Source organism: Argiope bruennichi, chromosome 9 (genome assembly GCF_947563725.1).
Source record: "Argiope bruennichi chromosome 9, qqArgBrue1.1, whole genome shotgun sequence".
In the NCBI taxonomy this organism is placed as follows: domain Eukaryota; kingdom Metazoa; phylum Arthropoda; class Arachnida; order Araneae; family Araneidae; genus Argiope; species Argiope bruennichi.
In genome coordinates, this window is record NC_079159.1 from 123,280,401 (window position 1) to 123,292,902 (window position 12,502).

The 12,502-nt window shown below is 34.1% G+C and overlaps 1 protein-coding gene across 4 annotated transcripts in view; it reads right to left on the bottom strand.

The window, feature by feature from the left end:
* LOC129985303 (echinoderm microtubule-associated protein-like CG42247) overlaps positions 1-12,502 on the bottom strand; it is a 48,969-nt gene that overhangs the window by 3,624 nt on the left and 32,843 nt on the right. For all 4 annotated transcript variants that reach the window (XM_056095284.1, XM_056095283.1, XM_056095282.1 and 1 more), the window contains 4 exons: positions 11,217-11,373; positions 8,426-8,523; positions 7,363-7,456; positions 5,270-5,362 (listed from right to left, as the gene is read on the bottom strand). In XM_056095284.1, coding sequence (XP_055951259.1) covers positions 5,270-5,362; positions 7,363-7,456; positions 8,426-8,523; positions 11,217-11,373 — 442 coding nt within the window. The remainder of the gene's footprint in view (positions 1-5,269; positions 5,363-7,362; positions 7,457-8,425; positions 8,524-11,216; positions 11,374-12,502) is intronic.

Below are 12,502 nucleotides of genomic sequence, written 5' to 3' on the forward strand. Positions count from 1 at the left end.
TCTTGTTAGCTGTCATTTTCAGTTTTAAGTCAAAACAATCAACATCAATTTTTCGTAATTTTATTAAAAACAAGTTTTAAAAATTGAAATCTGCAATCGCAAATTTCAAGTTATTACATAAGAACAGTTTTGCCTTACAGTTTGAATTATGATTTCCGAGAATTCGATTTTTAAAAAAGTAGATGATCACGCGAGGTATATTGACGAACTTAACCAACAGAAATATTTAAAAAAAATATAGTATTGGCCAAAATTGTGAAAACTGCTATTTTAACCATATTTTCATCTACCTATGCCTGCAAGTCATTATTTTTAGAGATAAATAATATTAAAGACTCGCTTAGAAACCGTTTGGCAGATGACTCCAATTCAGCATGCATTCTTATAAAAGTAACATCTTACAATCCTAATATACAGTGGTGGCCAAAATTGTGGGTGCTTTTGAAAATCATTATGTTTCCTAGATTTGTATGCTTACAGAACTCTTACACATCATTTTAAAGAGAATTCAATGCTGCTTTCAATACAAAAAGAAAAATACAAATATTTTCAATACAAAAAAAGTTGTTCTTACTGTTCTTAATCTGAATAACAAACACAGTGATGAAGTGGATTGTAATTTCTAACTTTCCTGACAAATCACTGTTCTTGTTCTGGGAACCAATCGAATGTTAACAACTGCTAGCAGAAGCTGGCATCATGTTTAGAGTTGGAACAAGTCATTGTACTTTTTTCTGTAGAAAAAAGACTTTTTTTTTTTTTTGTAATCAAATTGCAAGTTAGAAATTTTGTTAAACTTTTTAATATATAGTTGAAATTTTTATAAATATTTATAATATTTAATCAAGAAGCAATGACATCAAATAAAAGAACAGATTGGACACCTAGAAAGAGAACTAGGATTATTGTGTAACATGAATGTGGTCTTTCCTATACTGAAATTTCAAAACAGGTGAGTGGTTCAGTGACTACATCTGGAATCCAAAAGTTTTGTTTACGATATCAGGAGACAATTTCAATAAAAAACAAAGCAATAAAAGTCTGTAAAAGGTGAACCACATCTGTTGACGACAGAAGAATAAAAAGACTATATTTCCAAGATAGAAGAATGTCATCAGCGGCCATCAGAAATCAATTGAATGATGTCAGTTCAAGAACAATTTGGAGAAGATTATCCGATGTTGGACTAAGAGGTAGAATTCAACGAAAAAGTCCTTATTTCCATTTACAGCAGCGTATAAAAATATTATAGTGGGCGAGGGAAAGCATTAATTGGACAGATAATCAGTAGTCACGAATTATAAGGAGTGATGAAGCAAAAGTATTGTTATTCGGTAGTGATGATGAAAATATGTAAGACATAGAATAGGCGAAGAGCTACATCCTGACTGCATTCAGGCAACTATGAAGAACTCAGTATTATTATTTGGCCCTACATGTTAGCAGACGGTATTGGTCTCTTTCATGGTATAGATGGGACATTAAATGCTAGAAAATACATTAACACTATTCTAGAGCTAAAATTTACACCTTCCATCAGTGATCTCTTTCCCAACAACGCATCATTTATTTTTCAGTAGGATTCAGATCCTTGCCACACAGCAAAAAGATCGAATGAGTGGTATAGTACAAAGAGCAATGAGTTGTTATCATGGCCAGGAAACAGTCCTGATATCAAAATTATTGAGAAGTTATGGCGCCGTTTGAAAACTCTTGTACATATGAAGTGTTCATAAAATAAAAGAGAATTAATTGAGACTATAATTGTTTCCTGGCATCATGCAATAACGAAAGAAGAGCTTAAAACTCTTATCAGCTCAATGAAACATCAGTGTGAAGCTGTAATGAAAAATAAAGGCTACCCTACTAAGTACTGATAACCCATTACAGTCATCAGCATCTAATGTATCTCGATAATTATTGCCTCTCAACTTATTTTGTATTGCAAATATTTGAATTTTTCTTTTTGCATTGAAATAAGCATTAAATTCTCTTTAAAATGATATACAAGAGTTTGCATTTTGTGAAACGTTACATTAAATCAGTTTCTATAAGCATATAAATTAAAGTTAAATTTTCAAAAGTGTCCTCAATTTTGTCACCACTGTAGATTATTTGTCATCTAATCTGTAACAACAGAAGTCACACTAATGTTACTTTAATTTGAATTACGCGTATAACGAAAACATCTACTACTATACAGTGCGAAATGTATTTTTTCGTAGTAAATAAAGAGTTTTGAGTTGTTAGTATATAGTTTTATTATCTTTTCAATAATCACAAGTCAAAATTTTTTGACGGCACGTCTATACCTCAATAAACATTTCTTTAGAAAAAATGGCACTTTGATCCATAAAGTTCGTCATGCCTGGTTTAAACAGTCAATAAGACGTTATTCGTAGAATTCAGATACTGACGTCATTGTTGGAATTTCTGGATTGACCATAATATGATGTAACCCTTATGCGCATGCTCTCATTGTTGATGTCGGAAAAAATTCCATGATCCCACAGAGACAGAAGTAATGCCGGGTTTTCACTCGGCTAATTATAAGGCGGCCAGTAGGCAGCGGATCCGTAGAAAGGGACTGATTTATGTTTGCCACAATTTCATAAGATAGATTCAGGCATTCCGTGCTTGGCTATAAATTGTTGTTTTGGCGTCCCTAAATTTTTCTTTTACACTGTGTGTCATTAATATGACGGATATTTACACAAAGAAACATGGTAAAATAAAAATAAAAAGGTCAATATACCTAAATTTAGAAAACTATGGGGGAAAAAAAGGCCACACACACAACCTCGCATCAGAAAGAACAAATTGCAAAAAATGTCGAATTAATATATGTTGTGATCACGCCAAAACACCCCGCAAAATTCTACAAACGCATGCTCAGTAAGAAAAAAAATAGAATACAGCGGCGTATTGTTGTCCAGTCGGGCAATTACTTGCCATGGATCAAACAGCATTTTTCAGTCTTTTTGGGAATGCGCTGTCTACTTGCCGTCTTATAACTGATCGAATGTAAACCCACCCTTAAGTATGTTGGTAAAGCGTAAGTAAGAACTCAATGAAAGAGGTTGTGTGTCAAGCATTAGAATTCATGCACGTGAATGAAATATGTAAATAATCTTCTATGGCTGTAGTCATCGTCCAGAAAATTAAAAAATGATAAAATAGAGAATGCTCAACCGTTATTGGATAAGTTATTACGATGTTTTGTGGACTGATTCATTTGAAATATCTCAATTCTTTTGATTTAGAAGTTCCCGGAAAGACAGGTAAGAGTAAATTTTATCTTGCATGTAAGCATTTTTGAATTTGGGGTCCTGTTTTGGAGCTCAGAGGTGGTCGTTCTTTTTTGTTTTTGATGATTGTTATCAAATGGGTCACTTTTTTGCATTCTTCTATTTTATGAGTTGTAAAAAATAAAAGAACATAGTAAAAAGAATTGACTGGTCAACTAATAGTTCATGCAATAACAACTTTATTACTGCATAAACAAGCCATTAATTACTACGAAATTAGAAAGCAAATGGGTGGAAATTTATTTAAAATTGGTGTTTCTAAACTTTTAAACGGAGTATGAGAAAATTCAGTTTTTACAAAACCAAACTGATAAAGGCAGGAAACGAAGGGCAGATATCCAAGTGAAGATACAATAATTAAAAAGATTAGACGAGGTAGGAGCATAGAAAGTGAAATGGCGCAATGCAGTGTGAGATAGAATGCAAGGACCATTCGACTCAGATTGCGCATCTAATTGCAAGAATTCCACGAGAAAGCAACAGTTGAAAAGATTAAACAAAGCATTTTGATTGAATTGTGTGTGTTGGGGCGATGAAGCACTATTTGGTAGCGATGGCATAAAATAGGTACGGAGTAGGTTTCCTTCCTGATGACATGACATTCATTGTTAAACCCCCAGCGACATATCTTGGAGATGTACAGCAACAGGTTAGACAGTGTTTGTATGATTAATGAAACTATAAATGCTCGAAAATTCATAAATGCAGCATAATTTTCAAAACTGCTGCCTTCATGTGATTCTTTCCTATATCATAAAGCATTTATATTTCGATAGATTTCAGTTGTCACATTGCCACTTTTCGTAAAAAGTGGTTGCGAGATCATCATATTTCCCTACTGAAATGGTCTTTGAATAGGTAATTAATGCATTTGCAACATAAAAATGATCTTTACTGAGCAACTGGGATTGTAAATTTTCTCATTTTAAAAGTATAGCTCTTCAAAGTTGATTCAAATTTTTGTAAATTCCTTCATATTTTAAGCCTGCCAAAATCTCACGGATTTTGCGTTTCCCTCTAATGGTTGATTCAGTTCATGCAATTTGTTTAAGAGTAGGAAAATGTGTCGGCGGAATGAGATTTTTTTCAGAAAGAGCACATTTTTTTCCCCTAATGAACGTGCAATTTGTGTTTCCCTTAATAGCTCTACACTTATCAAAAATCGAACAAGAACACGGAAAAAATGTATAACAGGAACTTTTAGAGACTATTTTGTAGCTTTTGTTTTACTTGACTTTTTTCGTGTTTGTAAAGGCGAAATTTTATTAGCTAATTTTCGTTTATTACATGATTTATTAGTTATGAAATGATGTAAAATTGAATCTTGCCAATACAATAAACGAATAGGAAATCAAAATTTTACTATGGATATATTGAATTATTTTAATTAAATTTCGGTTATGTGCGAATTATGAAATTTGTTATAGCAAATTTAAGAAACAATTGATTTTAATATTCCGTAATACTTAATTATAATTATAAAGAATATTAATTATTGAAAAGTAGAAAATGAAAACAATGACAAAATAAAAATGTTTTTTAAACAACGCTTTCTTAGAACATTTAAAATCAGAAGATAATTATTTTTATTAAAAAATATGGACTTCACACCAAAATTGCTAAAAATAATACTATAAATAAATAGAGCCATAATGACTGTCAAAAGGGAAAAAAAAAAAAGCGAAGTATTCTTTAAAAATAGAAGTATATGATAAAAATGATTCATATTCCTGATTACTGGTAATATCTTGTACTGCTTTTACGATTTTTTTTAACCTGCAAACTCTAATAAAAGCCTTTTTTTTATTTTCACTATAATAATTTTAATAAATTCAAATACTGTAAGGCTGTTGAAATGCGAGAATGGATTTGAATGTATCGTAAGAGCAGATTATAGATACTAATCCAAGTTCTATTTCCTCGTTTGCAATGCCAAAAACTGAACTTGATGAATAACCCACCTAAGACATTATGCGAAAGAATGCACGTGTGTTGAGGCCAGTCCATACTTTTCGATAAACCAGAGTTCACTCGCTTCGATTCTGCCACTTTCCCTGAAACAAGATGAAGCAATTTAAACAATCGATTACATAAAAGCTAAGAAAGAGATGATACAATCTGTAAGATGGGTAATAAATAATTCTGAGAATAATCAGATATGAATAGGGTTTTCGATTCATATGATTGCTTAGGATGAAGATAAACAATGAGCAACATCACTAACACTAATATCACTGAGTATCCACATGGAGATTTCTCTGCAAGCGGAAGGAGTACGAACGAGAGTGTTTTTACTAGGTTAGTTATATCTTTGTTAAATGTAATCAATTTTTCTGTAAGATTTGAAAAATTTTGCAATGTTTTTTTTTCATTATATCTAGAGAAATAAGGATAATATAAAAAAGGATAAATTCCTATGATGCACACTTATGATATAATACAAAATGTTTCTATGATAACGTACATCCTGATTTAAGAACCACATATTATGTCATTGATGGATGATTGCTTCGTGGAGTGCTGTGGAGGTATCAAAACGATTCATTCACGAAAATGTGTGATCAGCAATTGAAAAGGACTGTGGTCAAATTTTTGTCATGGATGTAGTAATCATAAGATGGATATTAAAGCCATACAGCTAGCTGTCCATGATGCTCCAAAGAACCAAGGTAGTTGACTCACGCAAAATGGATGAAATCAGAAAAAAATTCCAAGCCACTACGAACAACAAAAGTAGCTTGGTTGACGTGCTCTGCAGTAAATTCGAAGTTGCCGACATATTTGACAAGTGAGCAGAGAATACGTTAATGTGTTCGTTATAGAAACCGCACTCAAACACTCATTACAATTTTGTTTATTGTTGGTGAAGGTATGGATCTATCAGAAATCGTATAACTGCTCGAATTCCGTTGAATATGGAAATTTTTCCTCTGAAGCCAGTGAAAAGAAAGATGGTACAGAAAATTTATGCATCAATTAATTTGAAAATTATACGTAAAGAGAATATTTTATACTATCATTCTACTTTTTTGGGGGCGGGGATGCGATGCAACATTCACATTTTTCCGAAAGGGAAGATAGTTTGAAAATGATTCCAAAAACGTCCTAATTTGCATCATTCAATAGGTTTTTAATTAATGTGACGCTTCTCAATCAGAAATAGTTGAGAAAGAGGAGCAATTCTTTTGGTGCATCTAGAAATGAAGCTCCACGAAATGACTATCGCTCCTGTTAATTCATCAGAGCAGTGACAAAAAGGAAAAATAAATAAAACTATGAATTTAAACCCACTTCAGTCGCAGATGGACGCCATTCGTTTCAGGCTTATTACTAATTAAAAACATGACTTGAAAATGAAAACAATTCTGAGAAATGAGATGAGTGGATGAAAAATGATTTCATTGCCAATCAAACAAAGCAGACAGATTCCCTTTTAAATTCAATTCACTCTTCCTGTATTAAAAGTCGCAGCAGTGCGAGTGGATGCCGAAAGTTGGGACTTCATTGTTTCTTCAATCCGTTATGGGCAAATATCAAATGCATCAAATATATAGAAGCATTGAAATTTAATGTCTCAAGACATCGGTCATCCCATAAAAAAGTGAATCAACCCACTCATCATGAATTGCAAGAAGTATGCATTGTTTTTCTAGTTATTTATTAAGTTTTTCTGAGAAAGATTCCAGTAAGCCTATTATTCGAGCTCATATAATATAGTTGAATAATGTGCGCAAGTGAGACAGAGCGTATACGTACCACATAGTCAATGAAAACACGATTTCCACTATTATGTTACAGGAACTGGCCTAGAAGTATATTAAAATGTAATGACAACACTCTGGGCAATGATAACCACAGAAAATTCTCTTATTTCTTTTCCTTAAGAAAAGCGAAATCATAAACTATTCACAGCATTCATGAACGATGCATCAAAATCGAATATTTTTATGTCTTTAATTATCAAAATGTGTACAAACCTGCGTCTATCATTAAAAGTCTCACTACTTAAGATTCAGAAATGTGTGTGATTATATTTACTCTATTGTAGACTTACAGAGCGCAACTTCGCAAAAATCTGCGTTTCTGTAGCAGGACTGCAGAGATTCGCTATCGCCAGACCAATCCACTTGTAAAATGGGCCACTCGTTCTGAAACAGAGGGTACTACGTTTAGAGTTCGGTATTTTTGAATCACATATAATAAACTAAAGCGTTGAGCATTGCGTTCAAAATGATAAGTATGGTTGAGTTGGGAACTTCATCCAAAAGGTGAAACGTGCTTCATGCAACAAAAATATAACCCTATTTTGTGTGTGTGTGTGCGCGCGTGCGTGCAAAGGTGTAATTTTATAATCAATATTTTTCACTCACTTCGTCATGTGCTAAAGATTTCAGATTTTGTATACTTATGTGTCTTCGATGACAACATATTATTTTGATGTCTATAAAATTTAATTACCAATTGTGAAGTTTGAAGTACGTTCCCTCTCTTTGGCTGCTGTACTTCAACATCAAAGATAAGAAAAAGGGAGTAGATTAAAACGGAACGAAAAAATATCTTTAAAATCAAAAAATTACGGATGAAACATAACCACTGCGAAAATTTTCTTTTCGAATCTTCTAAATGATTAATAAAATAAAAAAGAATCATAAAGATAAGAACCAAATTTGTTTCTGTCAAACTTCCGATATATGTTAAATCGAAATTAAAATATTCTTCAGAAGTTAGATAAGTGCGGGCTTATGTAACCAGGGTTGGCAAATAGCCTTCAAGACTATCATTGTTTATTATGTCGCCTCTTGCTAACACTTCGTTAGTTGAAATCATTTTTAGCTTTAAATAGGCGCAGCATATCTCAGGGGTATGAAATTTATCCAGCGATTCCGATTAAGAGTGTTTACCCGTTCATGGCTATAATAGTCTGTCCTAATGAAATAGTAAATGAGTATTTTTCTTCGATTGTAAATGTATCCAAATGCAAATAAAATAGGCAAAGGAACTGTCTAATCTGATGCGTGTCCTTAAGATTTAGTGCTCAATGGAAAATTAAAATGTTTTCTGAAATTTCTCCTTGCTCATAAAGTTCTTTATTGTTAAGCATACATACAGTTTTTTACCTTCAGCACCATATGCATCTTGTATAGATAACCATGGTTTTTCGCTCCGCATATGTATATGTTACCATCTTCACATCCTACTGCCAAAACTGATCCATCTGTTGGAAAAAACAACATGAGCATCAAAATTCTCATATCAGTATTTTATAAATGTTGTCTTTTCTGTACTCGTTTGATTATTTCTTCTGAATATGCATTCTTATCAGAATGGCTTTGAAGACTCGCTACATTCAAAGCTATCGCGATGAATAAAACTACAGTCAACCCTCCTATGACGCAGTGAGTGCGTACCGCGTTATATGGAAACTGCGCTATAAGGAACTCGGGATTTAACCGTACAAACCAGGCTAATTTGTAGCGCGTTCTATGGAAACCGTCTACCGCGTTGTATGGAAACCGCGCTATAAGAAACTCAGAATTAGTACAAATCACATCATTCGTACCGCGTTATATGGAGACCAATAAATACAAAAGACAAGCGATATAAACTTTCTTTTTAATCCTTTACTTGTTTCTTTTGTGTTTGACTTGATGCAAATCTAGGGTTAATAATTACTTTATTATTATTATTATTATTAGAACAATTGAAGAATATTACTTACAGTATTGTGTAATGTTGTCCAATTATAAACCGCAAATTAAGCAGTAAAAAGCTAAACGAATAATGGACGGTGCAGACAAAATTTTAGAAAGAATTGGTCACCAACGAGACGTACTGTGAAAGAGCTCTGATAGGACTAAAACCGATGCCGTAAACGGCTAAGAGATAAGCTTGAATGTTTATATAAACATATCCAATTAAAACCATTCATTGGGTGCACGGAAAGAACTGATGGGATGTTGTTAAACGGAAACCGCGCTGTAAGAGTACCGCGCCAACGATGTGCTTCGTGCACGGTGTTGGGGTGGAGTGCCGTAATGAATGTAAGAGTACCACGTTATAGGAGGGCTGTCGCAATTTCAGCTCCGCGTTCTAAGAGTACCGCGTTATAGGAGTGTTGACTGTATTCTAGTGGATAAGGAACAATTTAAGAACCGACAAATTCTAAAAAGAGTGTTTTTTTTTTTTTTTATCAATCATTCCTTAACAACATCAACAACAATAAAACAGACTTCAGTAAGAGCTTGTGTCGCAAAGAATCTCGGCTTCGGCAGCGGCAAGTAATGGTTTTGAAGTCGGATTCGCTCCTTATCTATTTGTGTGTGGTAAGTTTGTCTTGGTCAATCGTCATCCACTTGGCGCCCCATGGAAATTTGAAGAGATAATTCCCACTCGGGTGTCATTCTTTCCATTTACTCGAGGTTCAAAATGGCGATGTCAGTTTGGTTTCAACATAAATCCTGAGGAAAATGAATAATGGATCCAATTTTTTTTTCATGTATGAGATAATCATCCTGCAATCGTTTTTAAAATATAAGCAACAAATCGAATGGATTCGAGTTAAATCAAGCGCAATCTGACACTTTGTTATAAAGCCAAATCAAACAAACTATTAAGTTGCTTCCGCAGTCTAAATAGGATATCTTATTTAAACTACGAGGGATTCCGAAACATTCATCTTTCGAATTTAGTAAATAAAATGTATCTTATGTGAAGCCACCAAACTCACTAGAAGACATGAAATGCATCAAAACTTTCTGGTCTAAAATTTCCATCTGCGTAAGAGGCGTCAAAAGTCTTCGGAAACTATTTAATGCGGTATGGTGAGTTACGAAAATGCCTGTAATCCTCATTTGAGAAAAGATCCTATTTTTCCTTTTTGTGGGAATCCTATCGCGCATCAAGAGACACAATAATGGACCGAAGTCAAGGTTTTTGTGCATTATTTTTATCGGTTCAATCGATATTGGCAAGAAAAAGAAGATAACAATGCTCCCTGACTATGTATAAATTTTTCTAAATTTTCAATGTCTCTGACCTTCAAAATTGCTATAAGTTTTTGGAATATTATAAATTGGAAGCAAAATTTCCTATTGAGCTGTTATTGTCTCTTAAATCTAGCTATTCGATTCAGGAAGGTTTTCATTTCTAATATTATATTTTCTCGAGAATAAGAAACTGTTTTATATTTAATTTTGCTCCGAAAAACGCCTTACGACTTATATTCCCGGTGCATCTTTTTTTTCGATGCGCAATAAACATTTAAGTAACAAAATTCATGGCTCGTATGGATAAAGAAAGCCATACATTTGATGTTGCGGGGGCTAGAATTCATCTGGCGGAATGTTTGTGACGACATTGCAAAGACAAGTGCTTGAATATCAGCTTTGCAAGTAAGCAAGACCTCTTCCGTCAACACTTCTTTCACAAATGACCTTCTGACTCCGAAAGTAATGGTTGCCGGCTTGATCCACATTAATATTTTATAGCATTTCACTCTTTCACTCGTTGACTGAGGTTACCGTGGTTTTCAGATTATTCAAATATCGAGCTTTTTTTATGCGCAAAAAATTCTTATTCCGAGTCTTCCTCAATCCTTCTCCAGCCCATGTTTTTGTAACCGTCTTATCTGCGAATCATTCATTTTAAATCAGTTGCATGCTGAAGGTTCTGATATGTTACAGCGATGTCATTATTTATGAAATTGACGAATGAAACTTATTTTGTTCATTCGACAATGTGCATTTCACCCATTTAATGGACGATCTTAACTGGAGCTTGTGTTGCGAAAATCCTAAAAAAATCTAGTTAAGGCTTATTTTTTGATTATATCCTGTCTTCAGGCATAGTACAATCACCTAACTGATTGACAAACAATGGTCTGATGTCCCAAAAATGTTAAGCACTCACCCTTATTATAAGCGAGTGCTTTGAGGGCAGCATCCGCGACAAATACAGAAGCCACCGCCAATCCTCCGTCAGCGTGCAGAACGAGAAGTTTTCCATTCGCTCCTCCTGCTATCACAGCCCGACCCTCGGGGTGAAAACCGACGCAGCAGCAGTCCACCTGAAGCAGAAAGGAGCTTGACATGTAGCAGATGTTGGTAAATGCAGAGGAATATTCAGTGCTCAGAAGTAACCCTTTGCACTCGGAAAAGTAATTTGATGCATAATTATTCACTTAATACAAAAGTTTCTCCGAAAAATAAATATATATAATTGTTTTAAGTTATATTCTCCCGTTTAATTAAGGGACCGTGGTAAACTGGTGGTAAGGTCTGGGCTTCGGAACAGGAAGGTTTCAGGTTCGAGACCCGAATCCACCGAAGAACCGCTGTGTAAACGGGTCTGGCGCACGCTAAATCAGTGGGAGCCAAACGTCCTCCCTCTGGTGTGGTTGGAAGCTAGGAGAGGGGGATGCCAACCCAGGCGTCTTCTTCGTCATTGACAGCGGTTCAAAAGCACGAGATCCATCCCAAAATAATCCTAGTGTTGCTTTAAAAACTGGACGTTAATATAACTAAACTAAAACCTGTTTATTTAATTTTCATCTTTCCTTTTGTAGGTATTTTTAACAATAAAAATTAAATAAATACATAAGTAAATAAAACGTCAAAATGATGCACCATCTTGAATGGTGAATGATAGTCACCATTCCAGTGCAAAGGGTTCACTTTACGGGCTCAGAAAGTGGTGGAAGAGGTATTCTTATATCAAATTGGATACTAATTAATTGATATAATGCGCTAATCGCACTTTAAATGAAAAAAAAAATACTCCAAAATTTCACCGACAGATAACCCTGTGTTATATTTAATATGCAAAAATACAAATTAAATATATCTTATCCTAAAGAGTATGCTTATGCACGATAGCTTCAAACGATTCGAGAGACAAAACGGTTAGAAAGTTCTGCTAAAACTTCAGAAATCATTGCATCTGTAATTCTATTTTTTGAAGAGGTAACTTCCTCATGCATTGAAGCCTGTTCTCTTACTGAAATGGTTGTGTTCATGACACGGAAATAAATTTTGTGTCACAACTTCAACAGCATAAATGCGTTCACGACGTATTCATTCACTTAACTCGGGCTTCTCGATTTTACACGAAACACAAATGATTCGTGAGTATAAATGAATTTTCAAGGGCAAGTTAAAACTGTAAGTTGCGTTGCTAACTTAACGACACTGGCAACG